The sequence below is a fragment of the Lygodium microphyllum genome, chromosome 17, assembly GCF_053477565.2.
Source record: "Lygodium microphyllum isolate KBCC chromosome 17, Lygodium_microphyllum_v1.1.10, whole genome shotgun sequence".
NCBI classification, from domain to species: domain Eukaryota; kingdom Viridiplantae; phylum Streptophyta; class Polypodiopsida; order Schizaeales; family Lygodiaceae; genus Lygodium; species Lygodium microphyllum.
The window spans coordinates 23,708,945-23,728,606 of record NC_141151.1 but is presented as its reverse complement, the minus strand read 5'-3'; the positions used below and the strand labels follow the sequence as shown (position 1 = coordinate 23,728,606).

Below are 19,662 nucleotides of genomic sequence, written 5' to 3'. Positions count from 1 at the left end.
TTGCATTACTACTTGGGCATCCAGTTCATACATAATGCTCGAGGTATTGGGTTGTAAAATATTACACGGCGCAGCGAACAGAATCTGAGAAAGAGATAGAGAGTACACAACAGATAAGAGGAGAATCAGTAAAATTCTTTAACTCCAAACAACTGATACAAAGATGGCTCTGTCCACCCATGCGCTTCCAATGAATGAAGCTTAGATGGCGATCTAGACAGAAGATAGGTGAAGAGCTTAAGGCTAGCTGGAACAACAACTCTGACTGGGTGAAAGATGAGTGTAAGATGGCTGCGAAGGGGTTTAGCTTTTATAGCCCGCGAAGGTCGTTAGGTCGGCCTGCTGACCGACCTACCATATGAGCCTCCACTAGTCGGCCAGGGAATATTCCAGGGAATATTCCCTTTACCATCGGGCCGGGGGCGCTGCCCCCGGACCCCCGCCAGGGGGGCCGCTGGCCCCCCTGGGACCCCCCAGCCAGGGGCCGCTTCCGCGGCCCCCGGACCCCACAATAGGGGCCCCTTTTAACTCCCTTACCACGCAACTCAATGCAATGTGCCTCGAGTTGCTACCAGCTTAACCACTCCGTCTAACCCAAAGATTAGACCCACAACAGTCACCTTTTTGCCATCCGGTCACATAGACCTCATCTGATATACAAGTCAGGACTCAACCAATGTCCGGGCTCACATTTGGCTTCTCCTCATAATGGGGGCCTTACAACTTTGAGCACCATGGATCATTGGTAGCACCTAATGAGGGTGGGGCATTGATCATATCTAACACCCCCCCTCAATGTCCACCCATAGGTGAACTATCTCCTCGGCCCAATGCCGAGTCTCTGAAGATGAACTTGAAGCAGATCCTTCGTAAGTGCTTTGGTGAAGATATCTGCTCCATTCTCCTCTGTTGGACAGTAGACCAATTCCACTATCCCATCCTCCATCAAATCACGCACATAGTGATACTGGATCTCTATATGTTTGGTGCGTGCATGAAACACTGGATTTTTGGCAATGGCGATGCAACTCTGATTGTCACATCTCAGCACAGTTGGTTCTTCATCCTGCACTCCCATATGCCATAGAATCCTTCTCAACCATACGGCCTCACATGCAGCAAAACAAGCTGCCTTGTACTCTGCTTCGGTAGAAGACAATGCCACTGTTGGTTGCTTCTTACTAATCCAAGAGAAAATTCCTGAACCCAAAGAGAAACAATAACCAGAAACTGACTTCCTGGAATCAATGTCTCCTGCCCAATCTGAGTCACAGTTCCCCACAAGAGAAGTTCCGAAACTGTATGTGATACCATAGTCAAGAGTTTTCTTCAAGTATCTGAGCACCCGCATCCCAGCATTCCAATGACTCTCATGAGGTTTGTTTGAGAACCTGCTCAAAACACCAACAGCAAAACTGATATCTGGTCTGGTGTTACACAAGTAGATTAGACTGCCGACCAACCTCCTATACCTCCCAATGTCTGCTAGTGCTGATGTATCCTCAACGGATAACTTTACATTCACCTCCATAGGTGTAGCTATCTCCTTGCACTCGGTCATGCCAAATGCCTTCAAGATCTCCCATGCATACTTCTTCTGAGAGATGAAGATCTTTCCTGGCTCTTGCCAGACTTCAATCCCCAAACAATAGTGCAGCAAGCCCAAGTCTGTCATTTCAAACTCAAAACTCAAAGCCTTTCGAGTTTGGTTGATCATATCTTCATAGTCACCTGTAATAAGAAGGTCGTCCACATATAGGACAATCACTACAGACTTTTTACCATCCCTGTAAACATACAAGTTAGCATCTGAGGCACATCTTTTGAAGTTTAGGTTTAAAAAGAACCTATCTATCCGCTGGTACCATGCTCTGGGGGCTTGTTTCAGCCCATACAATGCCTTCTTTAGTTTACACACTTTGTTCTCAGAATGGGGGGCCTCAAACCCTGGTGGCTGAGCCACGTACACCTCCTCCTTGAGGTCACCATTTAAGAACGCTGACTTAACATCCATTTGGTACACTGGCCACTTCTTGTGGGCAGCCACTGCAAGTACCGTGCGAATAGTGGTCATTCTGGCAGTTGGGGCAAATGACTCTTGAAAATCAAACCCTTCAACTTGTGAAAATCCTTGGGCAACCAGTCTAGCTTTGTACTTTTCTAAGGTACCATCAGCCTTGTACTTTACCTTCCAGATCCACTTGGTGCCAATAATCTTCCGCTTTGCTGGCCGATCCACTAGCTCCCAAGTGTCATTCTTCATTATGCTGTCATACTCCGCCTGCATAGCAGCCTTCCATGATGGATCTGCAAGTGCTTCTTCTAAGTCAGTTGGCTCCTTTACTTCTCTCATAATCTCAACCATCAAGGCCATGTTGACTATGTGAGCAGAAGCCCTCCTTTGCTCCTCTATTCTCTGAGACCTCCTTGGTCCGTCTGCCTTCTCCTCAACAGATGCAGGCATAGGATTATTGTGGTCATAGAGCTGCTTCACCCAGCGCGGCAATGGCTTTTCCGGTGGGGTGATGTCAGGTTGGTGAACTTTTTCCTCATCATCTGAAGATGATGCTTCCTCCTCCTTAAGGATAGGGATAGCTCTCGGGACAGGTTCATAGTGGACTACTTCTTCGCTTGATGATAAAGTGGAAGACCTTGCCTTCTCCTCCTCCACTGTATGCGGCTCCTCCTTGAACACCACATCACGGCTCGCGATGATCTTCTTTGCCTCTTGGTCATATAACTTGTAAGCCTTCTGCTCATCACTATAACCCAAGAAGATACATTTTCTGCTTTTTGGTTGTAACTTGTTTCTCTTCTCATCTGGAACATGTGCATAACATTCACATCCAAAAATTCTGAAATGTGAAACAGATGGTTTCTTACCAGTGTAAGCCTCATGAGGTGTTTTTCCCTTGAGAGCCTTTGTGTAGCTCCGATTTAGAATGTAGACTGCAGTATTAACAGCTTCAGCCCAAAAATGGTTAGGCAATCCCTTGCCCTTTAGCATGCATCTTGCCATCTCCACAATGGTACGATTCCTGCGTTCCACAACACCATTCTGCTGAGGTGTGTGAGGCGTCGTCAATTGACGCTTGATCCCTTTGCTCTTGCAAAAGCCTTCAAACTCCTTTGAGTTGAACTCACCACCACCATCTGTTCTAAATTTCTTCACACTTTTCCCTGTTTCATTCTCAACAAGTATTAGCCATTCTTTAAACTTACCAAAAGCTTGAGCCTTATCACGAAGGAAGTACACCCACATCTTCCTACTGTAGTCGTCGACAATCAACATAAAATAAGAAGATCCCCCCAAGGCCTGTGTAGGCATCTTACCACACAAGTCAGCATGCACCAACTCTAGAGGAGCATGTGCTCTATTCTTGCTTTCTTGTGGAAATGCCTTTCTCTGTTGCTTGCCCATCATACAAGCTTCACATGGTTCCTTCAATTCAGTTATTGTAGGTAGGTGAGCAACCATACCTTGCTTTTGCATCTCCTTCAATACTGCAAATCCGATGTGTCCAAACCTTTCATGCCAAAGCTTACTTGTGCCCACTCCAGCGGTGGCTGTAAGAGCACTTAGCTCATACAGGTTGTTCCTTCTTTCTCCTTTGCCAACAATTGTGCCAGCACTATCAATAATTTCTGCACCTGTCTTCTTGAACCTCACTTCATGACCAAGATCAGTTATGGCAGCAACTGATAAGAGATTTCTCCTGATTTCGGGAACATACAACACATTTGAAAGCTTTTTGACTTCACCATTTGCAGCAACAAAAGAAATAGTACCTGTGCCCGCAGCAGGGCATTTAGCATCATTTCCAACCGTCACAGTGATGGATTCTTGTAGAGGCTGCATAGAACTGTATAGACCTTTCTTGTTGGTCATGTGACGGGAGGCCCCACTATCCAACACCCAAGAGTCAGTGGTAGATTCTTCTTGCGCCGAGGAGCACACTTCCTCAATGGTCGCCATGAATAATTCCAACTCTGCTTCAGCCGTATTGGCTGTCTCTTTCCCTTTAGTTTTAAGGGTACCATTCTTTTCATCTGCCTTCTTGACACGACAATCTGCAATTGCATGTCCTTTCTTCTTACAGTAGAAGCACTCTCCTTGAAACTTCTTCTTGCCGCCCTTTTTCTTTTTGTCACCATCATTTTTGGTGGAGGAAACACCTTTGCCTTTTGCATTGGCAGAGAATGCAGCATCTCCATTGTTGCTTCCTTCTCGGGCTTTCAGCCTTAACTCCTCCTCCATTAATAATGCACAAAACTCCTCAAAAGTCAAAGCTTGAGGTCTCACCTGAGTATTAAGGGCAGTTACTAGTCCATCAAACTTTTGTGGACAAATCCGAAGACACCTCCGAGCTAGCTCTTCGCTAGTCTTTTGTATCCCAGCGCCAGCCATCTGGTCGCGCAGATTCTTAATCCGAGTGATGAATGCTTCAACCGTCTCTCCTTCAGCAAACTTCTCCGCTGCTAGTTGATTCTCCAAGTTTTGAATCCTTGTTTGGTTTCGTGTTTCATACTGACTCCTTAGTACATTCCAAGCCTCTGACGCTTTGGTTGTATGCTGAATCAGAGTCAAAACACTGTCAGAACAGCTTGTAACTAAGGCACACAATGCATCTGCATTCCTTCGTTTCCAAGCTCGTAGAAGATCTGCATTCGGAGGAATCATCACACTAGGATTTGATGGGTCGGGGGTAGGCTGTGGTTCTGCGTCAGTCCCCAGCACAGTCTCCAGAAGCTCATAAGAATCAAGGATAGTAGTAATTTTGAACTTCCACAAGGTGTAGTTTGTACCATCTAACTTGCCTTCGCTGAAGGTTGGTGGACGAATCCTCAGTGTTTGAATAGCCGGTACAGCAGCACCACCTCCTGCACCGCTTCCTGATGCGCCAGAACTGCTTCCCGGAGTCGACATCGTTTCTCTTTGCTGTTGAAGCCTTTGCCTCTTGCACGCTCTCCGATCTCTAGAGCCCCCTGGGCTCTGATACCATGTAAAATATTACACGGCGCAGCGAACAGAATCTGAGAAAGAGATAGAGAGTACACAACAGATAAGAGGAGAATCAGTAAAATTCTTTAACTCCAAACAACTGATACAAAGATGGCTCTGTCCACCCATGCGCTTCCAATGAATGAAGCTTAGATGGCGATCTAGACAGAAGATAGGTGAAGAGCTTAAGGCTAGCTGGAACAACAACTCTGACTGGGTGAAAGATGAGTGTAAGATGGCTGCGAAGGGGTTTAGCTTTTATAGCCCGCGAAGGTCGTTAGGTCGGCCTGCTGACCGACCTACCATATGAGCCTCCACTAGTCGGCCAGGGAATATTCCAGGGAATATTCCCTTTACCATCGGGCCGGGGGCGCTGCCCCCGGACCCCCGCCAGGGGGGCCGCTGGCCCCCCTGGGACCCCCCAGCCAGGGGCCGCTTCCGCGGCCCCCGGACCCCACAATAGGGGCCCCTTTTAACTCCCTTACCACGCAACTCAATGCAATGTGCCTCGAGTTGCTACCAGCTTAACCACTCCGTCTAACCCAAAGATTAGACCCACAACAGTCACCTTTTTGCCATCCGGTCACATAGACCTCATCTGATATACAAGTCAGGACTCAACCAATGTCCGGGCTCACATTTGGCTTCTCCTCATAATGGGGGCCTTACAACTTTGAGCACCATGGATCATTGGTAGCACCTAATGAGGGTGGGGCATTGATCATATCTAACAGTTATCACAGTCAAGGTATATTGGGCAGCTTCTTGAGAAATTTGGCTTACAGGATTGCAAGCCAGTTAGTACTCCCATGGAACCTGGACTGAAACTGTCATTACATGATGACAGTGATTTGTTTGATATACATACATATGCTCCTGCAGTTGGATGTCTTATCTATCTATGCAATACTAGGCCGGACATACAGTTTGCAGTTTCAGCTTTGAGCAGGTATATGCATCAGCCACGTATGTCACATTGGCAAGCTGTCAAGCGTGTTTTCCGCTACTTGCAGGGTACTCGTTCTCTTGGGTTGCTTTATGCCAAGGGGGGACCACTGCATTTACATGCTTACAGTGATTCTGATTGGGCTGGTGATTATGATACACGTCACTCTACTAGTGGCAATTGTTCCTTTCTTGGCACTTCTTGCATTTCTTGGCTTAGCAAGAAACAATCCATTGTTGCCACATCGTCATGTGAAGCTGAATACAAGGCAGCTTTCACCACCACAGTTGAATGCGTATGGCTTAGACGCTTGCTAGCTGATTTGGATGTATCTGTTTACTGAGCTTACTCCTTTCTTCACTGACAGTCAGAGTGCCATTGCGGTGGCACGGAACCCAGTGTTTCATGTTTGCACGAAACACATTGAGATTCACTATCACTTTGTCAGAGAGAGGCTACATGCAGGTGATATCAGCCTTGTCTATTGTCCTACCACTAGTAATGTGGCAGACATCTTCACCAAAGCTCTTCCTCGTGACAAATTTGAAGCATTTCGCAATGCTTTAAATTTGATATCCTTTGGTGGCGGATGATCCTTGTACTCTTGATCACTCTTCACTCCAGGGGGGTTTGTAGGGTATTTTACTCACGCCTTACTTACGCCTACGCTCATATGGGAGTGTCGGTGATCAGTAGGACACTGGGGCACTTTTTACTCTCGGTAGGAGAGGTTTTTTCCCCCAGACTTATGGTCTTATTATCGTATGTACTTGTGTGCTTATGTTACACACATTTAGGCACTTAGTGTGTGTCAGGTGTGAACACCCCCCTACAACCCTAAGGTTTAAGGGTCGTACTTTGTACTTTCAGATTACACTCATTCAGTCTATTCTCTTGGGTGTCGTGCTTCAACTCTGTCTCCCTCACTCTCACACTGTCTACTGAATCTAGCTGTACCTCGATCCTCTGCTCTCACATGAATATGATGATGAATGATGAATCACTAAGTCGTGTTGAATAAATCAAGCTAATACGATGGAGCAAAGCTCAAAGATGATTGCACTGTCCTGGCTGATCAAGCAGCTGTATCTATAGGGAACCCAAAGTGTGAAGGGAGCAAAATGCAATCCTCTGGGCACTAGGGTATCATGGTAAATGCTGAATGACAAAGGACAGAGAGCCAGCTATAGAGGGAGCAAAATGCAGTCCTCAGGGGTTGTCAGAGTCGAGTAAAAAAGATCACCAGCAAATTACATGCGAGCTCTAGAGGAGGAAATCAGCATGGTGGCCGGCCTCTAGGAAAAACGCAGTCACAGCAGGATCAAGAGCTGCAAAATGCAGCCTTCTTGGAATCTCTAACCTGTTGCTGATTCTAGGAAGGGTCTGGCAGCAAAATATGACACAAGAAGGTGGCATATGTCACCAGCTATGAAGGATGGTCACCAGGCAGCCAGAGGGATGTATGCAGCTAGATGAAGTCATCTGCATCCAAAACGCAGCCTAAGGGATAAGGAACAGGGCACTTGACAGCATGGGAGCACGAACAACGAACTGTAGTCGAGAGGCTAGAGAGAGGAGAGAAAAATATGGGAGAATCAAAAGATGAAACTGATGAATGTCTATGTAGATGTCAAATCAAGGGAGTTAGTGCCCCATTTATAGGCATAGACTGTCTAGAGTGGCCTCCCAAAATGTGGGCACCTAGCTCTTTTTGGGGCTGTAAGTGTGAAACTAGAATGAATTAATGAAAGGAAATGCAGTTAATGAATGGGTTTCTCAATACCCTCTCTCAAGCCCAAAAGCTGCCATAAAAGATATGAGAAAGAAACAAAGATATATTAACGTCTACATAAGACCAATGTGGCCTATGAGACAAAATCCAGAGTACATCCATGTCTAATGTCATCACATCAGTAAGGTAAACATAACATTACAAATAAGTGGGTGGCCTATGAAACAATACTAAGAACATCCAGAGTACATCCATGTCTAATGTCATCTCATCGGTAAGGTAAACATAACATTACAAATAAGTGGGTGGCCTATGAAACAATACTGAGAATAACTATACGATGGGACTATACTAGGGTTGAACCATGTGTAGTGTTGTTCCATCGATAGAAAAGGAAAGGAAAGGAAAGGAAAGGAGAACCAGATCTGATAGAGCCATGTACAAAAGTGTGGTGGAGACTATGGACTGTAGCTGATCTCAAGATCTGCACATGATCTCAGCTATGATGCGGTCCCTAGCTGCTTCGCTGATTTTGTGGTAAGTCTTCGGTGTCTCATGATAATGCCTCTAATCCAGATTGTGGTGTGGCCTCCTCGGATGTGGTCCTGGTAGATGGGTTGCCGTGCTCGACGAAGGGAAATGGCTCTATCCAATGTGACTCCACGGCGTGGCCTATAAGGTGTCTGGCGGGGTGGCTCTATCTCTACTAGGCTGGTAGTGTTAGTAGGGTCGGCTCTGTAGAAGAAGTCTGTCACTGCTCTCTATGTGTGTCCCTTTGGATGAGTTGGCCTCCTGTCTTGCAGTAGTGCAGTTCGGCGCCTCTCGAGCTCCAGGAGGAAAATACCTAGGCATCTCTGGTTCTCGTACTCCACGACACGATGAAGGGTTCCAAATCCATCATGGAAGAGGCAGTGGTACCGTCCTCGTATGTCATAGTATACTATGCATCTGCATATGTAGTACTCCTCCGTCTCACTCTCTTGACCACAAAACTGGCAAGTCCTATCGTCTGCTAGGGTATTTGTCCATCTGTCTGTCTCCATCTAAAGCCTATGGGAGGAGGTGTGAACCTATCCGATAGCAACCAGTACGCTATGGGAGGGATGGGTGTCCATATATGCTGGCCAAATAGTGAAACCATCATTATAGAGACACAAGAAATGACTCCTGTAGAACTCCATCCTCGATCCTAGAGGGAGTGGTGGATGGATCCATGTCCTTACTGTCTCAATCCTCAAGATATCAGCTCTGATCACCTAGTTTAGCTCTGATTGGCTGAGAGAAAGTGTAGGCCAGTCAAGGCTATAATCCAAAGGTGGAAGACGGTCAAACCATGTAGGCTCATCCAAATAGCCATCTGTGAAAACCAATAGTTCTTCTCGCCTCTTGCTGCTAGTTGTCTAGATGAGGTTAGTGCCAATTTAGAGTATCTATGGGGTGGAAGTTCCCATAGTCTGTGCCAAAAGGTCACTGCCCCAAAGAGTGCCTCCGTAACTGTAGGTGTTGCCCCTAGCTCTGCTCTGACAATGGGATGTGGGGTGGAGGGCTTACTCCTAATCATGCGTGCTATCATCATGATCTCATGTGTGCTATCATCATGATCAATGGCCTTTCCATGCTATCCCAATCATCATAATAATCTCTCTCTACTCCAATGTGATCAATGAGTGGGCTAAGACGCTTGTGGTACAAGCTGCAACCCCATACCTCTGCTCCATATAGTAATGTAGGTGTGACTAGGGTGTCAAACAACCAGATTTAGGTGCGGGGCTCTTGGAACTATATGTGAGCACATTGACTCTCGAGTGCCCCTAGTGCTACGTATCCATGTGCCAGACGTGCCTCTGATGCCCCTCTCAATGAAAAACGTGGGCCAGAGAAGGTGGCTCCCAAAGAGACATATTCCCTCACATGCTCGAGTATGTCTCCCCCAAATGTGAACTCGTACATAGATCTAGTCACCCATGCTGTTGACGTATTGAAAACCATGGTTTTGATCTTCCCAAGGTTCACTGTGAGGTCTTTATCTCTACAGAAGATGTGCAAAGCATCTAGATGGCACTACAATCCCTCTAGTGAATCTGAAATGAGAACAATATCATCTGCATAGAGTAATATCAGTATTAGCACCCTTGCTCCAGCTCCTCCTCCTCGGTCTATGTAATCAAACACTTCATCTATGTATAGACCAAACAATGTGGGTGAAAGTGGACATCCTTGTCTCACTCCTATGGTACTGTCAATCCTCTCTGATAGCCTCCCAAGTGCTCGTACATGACTTGTCACTGCCTCATATAATGCATAGACACCCCATCGTATACCCTCTGGTACTCCAATGTCCTGCAATCTCTGCATGATGCGTGTGTGAGGCACTGTATCAAAAGCTTTGCGAAAGTCTACAAAGACAATAGATCCTCTTGTCTCGGGCTCGACCCTCCTCAATAATGACTCTAAGTGTGAGAATATGGTCCAGCGTGGTATATCCTCATCTGAAACCTACGTGCTGTCCTTGTGCTCTCTTGCCTTGCATTTCAGCCCACTCACTGAGTTCATGCTCCAATATAGATCCATGTATCTTGGCCAAAGTATGACCGATCATGATAGTCCTATAGTTGCTAGGAATTAGGGGATCACCACTTTTAAATAGCGGAATTATAGTATTGTCTGACCAACTCATAGGGAAACCTTCACATATTGCTCTATTGAACATATGTGCTAATATGGGTGCTAATATGTCACAAGCATGTGAGAAATGTTCTGCTACTAGTCCATCCTCATCCTGTGCCCTCCCATTTTGTAATCTATAAATTGCATCCCTAACCATTTTCCATGTGAAGAAAGACCACTGTGTTGGCCTACAAGCTTGTGGGGGCTGCATAGGTGGCTGTCCTGGCAGGTCATACAGCTGTCTCCCATAGTCAAGCCAAGTATCTGGTGATGTAATCTGTATGGGGGGTTTTCTTTCATGAAACATCTTCCATGCACTCTTGCTATCCCATCCCAAAAACAGCTGATATATCTCTGCTTCTACTTTTGCTAAGTAGTCTTGTTTCTTCTTCCGCACAAGGCATTTGAAAAATGCCTTTGCTTGGCAATGTGTTGAGTGCCTAGATCTGCTTCTCTCTGTAAGCGAAATCGGGGGACTCTACACTCATCATCATACCAGCTATTTTGGGGAGCAGTAAATCGTGTGGGTCTACATCGGGGCAAGGTGTGTGGGAATGCATACATGGCTAATCCATGTATAGGTGGGGGCTGCATAGGTGGCTGTCCTGGTAGGTCATACAGCTGTCTCCCATAGTCAAGCCAAGCATCTCGTGATGTAATCTGTATGGGGGGTTTTCTTTCATGAAACATCTTCCATGCGCTCTTGCTATCCCGTCCCAAAAATAGCTGATATATCTCTACTTCTACTTTTGCTTAGTAGTCTTGTTTCTTCTTCCGCACAAGGCGTTTGAAGAACGCCTTTGCTTGGCGATGTGTTTGAGTACCTAGCTCCACTTCTCTCTGTAAGCGAGCTCGGGTGACTCTACACTCATCATCATACTAGCTATTTTGGGGAGCAATAGATCGTGTGGGTCTACATCGGGGCAAGGTGTGTGGGAATGCATACATGGCTAATCCATGTATGGCCTTTGCTAAATCCCTTGTACATTCTTCCAACGATCTACTCAAATCCAATGTATGTAAACTGGTCTGTAGAGAACCACTGTAGATGTGTGAGGTGTCTTTTGTAAAGTAGTATTTGGGATGTTTAGGGAGGTATGGTGTTTCATGTTTCATATGTACATAAGAGAGCATGAATGTCAAAATAGCATGATCTGCTGCTATGCCAATTGGTCTCTTAGATATCTTAAAGTTTTGGATGTCTAGTATCAATGCTAGTGAGCCTATCAAGTAGTCCACGGTACTTGCCCCTCCTTTGTGATTCCAACATGTCAAATTGTCAAATCCTGGCCATTGTGGCAGACCATTGAAGATGGCTAGTCTATGTGCACTTCCCAAAGTCAATAGGTGTGTCCCATAGGTACTCACTTCTTTATCCTGGGCTCTCTTGCGTAGGCCTATTTCATCTATGTCAATCTCTTTGAACATAGTATAATCATGCATATAAAAGTCACTCTGTCTATCTCCAATATATGCATTGAAATCTCCTACTAATAATATGTCCCCAATGCTAGCATATCTGATGATATCCTCATAAAGTACATCAAGGGAGATCCATCTCGTGTGACATAGGTAGAATTTGCAGGAGGAAAGTAGCATATTGCGATGAATATATCCTGTGGTCTTCGTACATGTATCCTAATCCATAAATATCATGCATCATCATCTCTTTTCCTTACTTGCACTATCCCTTCGAGGTCTTCCCGGTATAGTATGGCCACACCTCCAAAACCCCTAGTGCTTCCTTGTTTTCTAGCTACTAGACGAAATGCACTCTTCCACCTATATCCCCGCACGTCTGGTAGTCGGCTACCTTTACATTGGTGTGATTCTGTGTACATTGCTATATCTATGTTTCAGAAGCTATCTTCAAAGTAACCAACATCCAAGTGTAGGGCTCCATTACAATTCCATATTGACATCCGAAGTGTCTCATATGCCTCGTACCGTCATGAAGTCCTATTGTCAGTGATGATGACTCGTCCATCCCTGTAAACAGCCCACTTTCCCTCTTTGCGAGCCTCCAATACCTTGGGCGTGTGTTCTTTGCGATGCGCTATTTGTGCTTGGGTAAGGTCCTCGTCCCAATAAGTCTTCTCACCCTTGAGGACTCTCCTTTTTTTCTCTATGTCCCCAAAGTGAAGAATTAGAGCCTTGGACTTAGAGTCCTCTTTCCCCACTCTCCAAGCACTGAGGATAGGTACGTCTGAAGCCCCAGTTTTGTCAAGTGTCTTAGCATCTTCCTGTGGACTGCTCTTCTCCTCCCATCCTACTACCCGTACATGTAAAACCCTAGCCCATCTCCTAACCTCTTCTTCCAAGGTAGCATTCATTACTTCAATCTTGTTCACTGATGTTGCCTTATTCTTTTTTACTACCTCAATCCATGGGTTGGCTTCTTCTATCTGCTTCTATGTTGTCTTTGCCACTTCTGCCCATGAGTGAACCTCCCTTTCACATGCCTTCAAAGCCTCTTTCTCTTTTCGTAGTCCTTCTTGCACGTTCATTAGAAGAGGGAGTGGAGGGAGGGATATCATACAAAAAATCTTCAATGCTTGCATCAGAGGCGATGTCCATGGAACAATACAAGAGACTTGAGGAAATAGGTAGCTCTTGGGGAGCCATGGATGGGCAACAACCTGTCTCTCAATCAAGCAGACTATAGAGCCAAAGGAGTGGAAGGACTCAAACAACCATTGTCTCTCGAAGGAGCAGATTGATGAGGAAACGGTACTCACTAGCCATTGTCTCTTGGTGAAGAAAATTGCAGAAATGGTGTTCAAGAAAGCTACTACACCCGAAAATGGGTGGGGGAAACCTCCATAGCGCATTGTGGCATTCTCCAGGAGAGATTATTGCCTTGTGGGATGTTAGAGCCTTTGTTTTCTCACAACGGCTTAGTGTGTATCAAGTGTGTCTTATTGCCTTGAGCATAAAAATCTAATAGCCAATGTAGAATGATCTCTATGGCCCAAAAAGATGAGGTGGCACAAGGAGTGTCAGGGGGTAGATGCATATACACCAATGGGGTAGGGAACAAAGGTCAATGTCGAGAATCTTCATGGTATGACTGTTCTGCCACAAGAGGAGCATATCCGTCTTGTGGAGAGGCCATAGCATCAATGTGGAAAACTTTTAAAGGGAGGGTGGGTGGGAGAAGAAGATAAGGATATCTCCCAATGATGCAGCAGAAGTAGGGAAAATGTGAAGGTGGTGCTGAATCTGCAACCTTTATTTGCCTTCTCCGATGAAGATGATCTTTTAGCTTTCTAAGTACCTCTGCTCTAATACCATGTCAAGAAGTGATGGGATGGTATGCACTCATACCATATCAAAGAGAGAGTAGGGTTTGCGGGGAGAAATACGGAGTGTACACTTCAACCCTTAGAGCAAGCAACTCAGTCTGTTCTATTCTGTCAGCGTCCCTCACGCTACTTTCCATTTCTTGCATCCTCCTTAATTACATTTTACTCAAGTGTGATTGGGAACCTGGGGTGTTTCAAGCCTCGCATATTGTCGAGTGTGTGCCTGTTATAACACCCTGCCCGAGAAGTCCAGAGAAGAAAAACTCAGAAACTTAGAAGAAGAAGAAGAAGAAGAAGAAGAGTGAAGAAGATGATGAATGACGAATCATTGAATCATGTTGAATGAATCAAGCTAACACAATGGAGCAAAGCTCGAAGATGACTACATTGTCTTGGCTAATCAGGTGGCAGTACCTACAAGGAACGTGCACTATGAAGGCAGCAAAATGCAATCCTCCGGATAGTAGGGTATTGAGGTAAATGCTGAATGATGAAGGAAGGACAGCCAGCTGTAGAGGGAATGAAACGCAGTCTCAAGGGTTGTCAAAGTTGAGGAAAAAAGTTCACCAGCAAACAAACGCAAGATTTGGAGGAGAAAAATCAGCAAGGCGGCCCTCTGGGCAAAACGCAGCCATAGCAAGGGTAGGAGCTGCAAAATGCAGCTCTTGGGAATGTTTGAGTCATCGCCGATGTCGGGAAGGGTCTGACAACAAAACACAGCCAGAAATCTGGTGCAAGCCAGAATCTCTCGCCAATTATGGATGATGGTTGCCAGGCCATCAGAGGATGTAAGTAGCTGTAAAAAGTGATCTGCAGCCAAAACCCATCCTGAGGGGTAAGGAACAAGCTCTTAATAGCAGGGGAGCACGAATCACTAACTGTAATGTCCTCCTTATGGGGTGTGAACAGCAGTGGAGAGGTTGGAGTGGTTGGAGAGAGGAGAGAAGGATGTGGGAGATATAGAAGATGAAACTGATGAATGTCTGTGTAGGTGTCAAATGGGGGGATATAGTGCCCTATTTATAGGCATAGACTGCCTCAAGTGGCACCCCATAATGTGGGCACCCAGCCCTGTTGGGGCTATAAGTGTGAAATTGGATGAATTAATAAAAGTAAATGCAGTTAATGAATGGGTTTCTCATCAAATGTATATAATACTACAGCATTTTCCCTGGATTTTAGATCATGCAAATGCACTTTGGAATCATAAAGATTGTCTAGGGCAAAGGCATTGTCACTTGTCAAACTAGAGAACTGCAAGTTGCCCCTTAAAGAGTATGGTGTTCTTTGAACATGCATACTTGGAGTTATTCTTTTGGGCTCATTGCTTGCAGTCCATAAGATTACTCTAGTTATCTATCATAGCTGTGGAGCTTCTCACGAGTCCTTCCATACATTTTCTAGTTTTTTCCTGGGTCTTGGGACCTTATTCGAAGAATATCTTATTTTCTCAAGTATCGCTTCCCACAGTTCAGGTTTGTCAAGCTTTTCAAGATTTTTGGTGCCTTCCCCATCTAGATTACAATCCTATGTTGCCTCTTCTTTCAGGTTCTTTTTTTGTGCTTTTCAGACTATTTGGAAACTCTACAACTTGGCGAACATTTGAGCTATCACCAAGGATGGCTACATATACTTTAGAAGATATTTGCATCAATCGATTTTTTCCCACTGGTAGAAGATTAAAAAAAGGTGTCTTTTGAGTACACCTTTATGGAAAATTATATCAATCTTAGATCTTTTCTATGAGTGTTTCTAATCCTTGTTGGCTCAACTTTTTAATAATGTGGGCCAGTTCGTACGTTAATCGTTGATGTATGACATCAATGTTTCACCCAAAAAAGGTGGGTGTACTTGCCTTTTGGCAACCCATGCCCTCTTGTTGAAAAGGCCTGGTTTGATAAGCATGTGCAATAATGATCCTTTAACAAGGGTGACCAGGTGGTGTTGTATTCTCTTGAAGGCCATAAGCAGAAATTGAAACTTCGAGTCTTGGAACCATATCATGTCCTTCAGATCAGCAGGATAGGCAATGTTGAACTTGAGATCTTGGAGGGGAAAGGTATTGAGTACTTCAATGGTAGCCATATTAAGAAGTATTAACACCCCATGCCATTACTCATATGAATGCACCATGCATCCTCCTAATGCTTCTGTCAACAGGGTTGTGGTGGCTGAACAAACATGGTATGAACAACTTGAGCAAAAGGCCCATGCTCATAAGTTAACTCCACCCAGCCCTATGTAGAATTTCTATCCATTCTTTAATGTACGGGCTATTTCTATCTCTTTAGTGGACCCCAACAATGACCCCTATCATTCCTCCGACCTTTCTTCAAATCCAATCAACTATTAGCAAGCAAGTCACTATTGATGCACTCATTGATGAAGGTTCTAACTATAACACACTTTCATATAACCTGTGGATGCAGTTGGGCCAACCCACTTGATACCCAATCACACTAAACTTAATCCCTATGGTGGCCAAACCCTATTTGCTAGTGGCCAAACCCTACTTGCTAGTGGGAAAATGTAAGCTCTTGCTTACTGTTGAGACTTAGAGCATCTCCCTTCCTTTTTAAGTTCTTCCGAACCAAGAAGATGTGGGAAAGGAATGTGTCTTGGGCCAACCCTTTTAAGTGTCAAGTTCCATGCATATCATCTATGTTGATGAGTGTATTAACTTGCAATTCCATGGCACCCAAGCCATCTCCGCTTTTAGTACAAGGACCTATCTGTAGGGCACATGCCAACTACTCATCCTAGCCCTTCTCAATCTAGTAGCTCGTTACTTTCCCAATTGCTCTGGACCAGCAGCACCAAATTGTTTCTATTAGTCAAGCCTCGAAACTCAAACCTACGAAGCCTAGTCATTTTCACTAACAACCTCGCATCCTATTGCTGCACAGGAAGCCGATCAAACATCTATGACTCCTCCAAAGAGAAAATTCCTCTTCCTTCTTAAAGCAATCAATCTTAGACTGTCTTTTGATACCAAACCTCATCCACACTACATAGGCAGGTTTTGTTTGGTGGGAACGCAGCATCTTGGACAATATTTTTACCTTTTGGGAGTCTGTATCTCTTGGATGATCAAGGAGACAAGACTTCATTGTGTTTCTTCTCAATTTTGAGGAGGCTTGTGATGGAGTTGATCAGGATTTCTTGGGGGGCACCATGCTAAGGATGTGTTTCCATAGCAGTGGATCAACGGTGTAGCGGCTCATAGCCAGGTTTATATTGGTGGTACTAGAGGTGCCAGATTTAGCATTTCAAGGTTCATGAAATAGTGAGGCCCTCTTGCACCTCTTCTCTTGCTATTTGTTGCAAAGGCCAAGAGATATTTTCTAAGGGATAGAGATAAAGGCATCAAATTGCTAATCCCAGAGTTTAAGGAGTTGTTGGATGTAGAGTCTAAGGATGACATAACTAGCTACCTAATGGGGATGAGAGCTTCAAGGCTTTGTATGTGTAGAGCTTTGTGAGCTCTTATCAATTGACTCAAATCCTATAGATTCTGGGTTTGAAACACTCAGCAGCCAGAGGGGAGGCCACATGAGAATTCCACTTGGGTTCCCTACAGTATTTCAATGAGAAAACTTATGTCATGTCAGCATTGATATTAAATCAAGACAGCAACTGGCACCCCTACTGTTGAGCACAAGGAAAAAGCTACTGTAGTGGAGCACAATGAGATTATCACTAGTAGGAAGGGCGGTTTTGGCCAACCAAGTTTTGCTTGTGAACATGTGGTATATCACCTCCTGTTGGGGCTTCTCTAGTTCATGAATTGGCTAGGTGGAGTGGCTCATCAGGATTTCTATTTGGAGATGAAATCCTGTGAGGGCTAAGGATGCTGATAGTGTTGCTTATTGTGAGTGGCCTTCTTGTAGGTGACTAGCCGTGGAAGAAGTTATCACTATGAAGGTAAGAGACCATTGTTCATGCTCATGGTGGACCATGCCAGCCTAGCATCCATTGGACTTTTCAGTATATCCGTGCGACATGGCTTGGGAACGGCTTTGAGATTAGATTAGCTGCATCTATTGTATGGGCTTGGAGATTAGTATTTGCAGGACTTCACCGGATAGATCCAGGGACTGTTGAAGAGAAGTTGAGGGAGCCACTTCTCTTCAACCATCTACTCACAACAAAGAGAGGACACACCATTGAAGAGAGGATATATCTAAGCGACGTGCCAACTACTAAACTCCTATGGGCTAGAAGTCATAGAATGAGACATCTTCCTAGGCCTGAAGCTATCATGTAGCTGCCTAAGTCATATAGGAACTTACTTGAGATTCCCTCTCTGTGCCAATGGGGGGCATGCTCTGATCCTACTCTTCTATATCCTCTGTCCCAATCTAGCAGCATAGCCAAAAAAGGGGTATGTCTCATGGTCTGTCAAGAGAAAGGTCCCTGAAGCTGCCTCTTGTATGCCCAGTATCTCCATCCATCTATAATTAATGTGTGAATTATTAAATTGGTGTCTTGGCCCAAACTTTGGCCTCTTTCTCAAATTCAATATCCAAAGTTTTGCACCAACGTTCAAAAAGTCCCACTTGTTTAAATGTGCACTATGCACTTGCACATTAAGTATTTAATCAATTCTCTGGCACTCAACTATTGAACCCCTGCCATTTATGGACCTGCCCTAATGCAATATCCTACTTGCCCAAAGAGCTAGGAAGAACTAATCACCTGATAATTATGAGCTTGTAAAAACAAATCTTGGTTACAAGGAGAGCCCTCAGGATGGTCTTCCATGGCACAAGTGAGACTACCGTACTGACCTGAATTTCTCACGAACATGTACCTCAAGTTATTTTTGTCCATCTTGAAGGCTTCAAGATGTGATAGAAAGATTAGTATCGGAAAAGAATGATAGCACCCAATTGTGGCTTCACCTAAAAGTATTGCTACTCTTTTATCTTTTAGCTTTATGAGCTGTAAGTAAATTATTGCTACTCTTTTATCTTTTAGCTTTATGAGCTGTAAGTAAATTATTGCTACTCTTTTATCTTTTAGCTTTAGGAGCTGTAAGTAAATTATTGCTGAAGCATTTTACTGTCAACGTTTGCATTATGGTAGTATATATTTTGGATTACAAAATATTTTTCATGCCTTTCCATGCTGATACATTTACATGGTTCTGTATGTGCAGGTTGGCAACATGATCTTCTGGTTCTTTTTTTGTATCGTAGGCCAACCAATTACAATCCTCTTATATTATCATGATGTTGTAAATCAAAGTGTTGTGCCATCAGCCTAAACTACCTGCATAGAAGCACTTCTAGGGCAAATTTCTTTCACTATGTGTATAGGGCACATAACCTTTTAATTTTGTTCAAATATCCCATTCAGAATACTTTGTCTATCATATCAGAGGAATAAACAGCCATTAAACTGTCCCAGGTTGCCAGTTGTCATGTATAGTTATGCATTATATCCTTCAGATGATTTCTTTTCTTAACAGATTTATCATCTATCTTGCAATACCTTCCAAATGGAAGTTTTCAGAATTGTAACTTCAATGTATAAAGGACTCCCCTTTGTTGTAGAGCATACAAGTATACATTGTTCAAATCTACCTCATGGAATGGTGGCGAGTTAAGGGGATTGCAAAAGCATAAATTTCAATACAAGATTGGTTGAGGATCTTTTGAGTAAAACACCTTTTTTGTAAGTCAAATAGGTAGACATATAGTCAGTGATGTTGTAACATCTTGTAATAAGAAGAACAAATCTCATTTTTATGCAGATGATGGAACATTCGTTTTGTGCTGAGTCTACTTTAGGTATTATATCCATTTAACAGTTTTTATTCATTTTCTTCAAAATAATGGAAGTATATGGAAAATATTATATTGCATAGTCTAATGTACAAACATGTTTCCAACTCTATTCCTCTCAGTTGCAACCCTGCCTTCAGCCTTTTGTCTCTCCGACCCCTCCCCTTCTTTCTTTCTCTTTTCCTTTCCAAGAATAAATGTTTCTATTAATCACCTCAGTG

At 44.3% G+C, this 19,662-nt stretch overlaps 1 protein-coding gene across 3 annotated transcripts in view; it reads left to right on the top strand.

The window, feature by feature from the left end:
* Nucleotides 1–19,305, top strand: part of LOC148021688 (diacylglycerol O-acyltransferase 1-2-like) — a 217,241-nt gene extending 197,936 nt beyond the window's left edge. For all 3 annotated transcript variants that reach the window (XM_087697180.1, XM_087697179.1, XM_087697181.1), the window contains exon 17: nucleotides 18,814–19,305. In XM_087697180.1, coding sequence (XP_087553306.1) covers nucleotides 18,814–18,921 — 108 coding nt within the window. In that variant the 3' untranslated portion in view covers nucleotides 18,922–19,305. The remainder of the gene's footprint in view (nucleotides 1–18,813) is intronic.
* The last annotated feature ends 357 nt before the right edge of the window (nucleotides 19,306–19,662 follow it).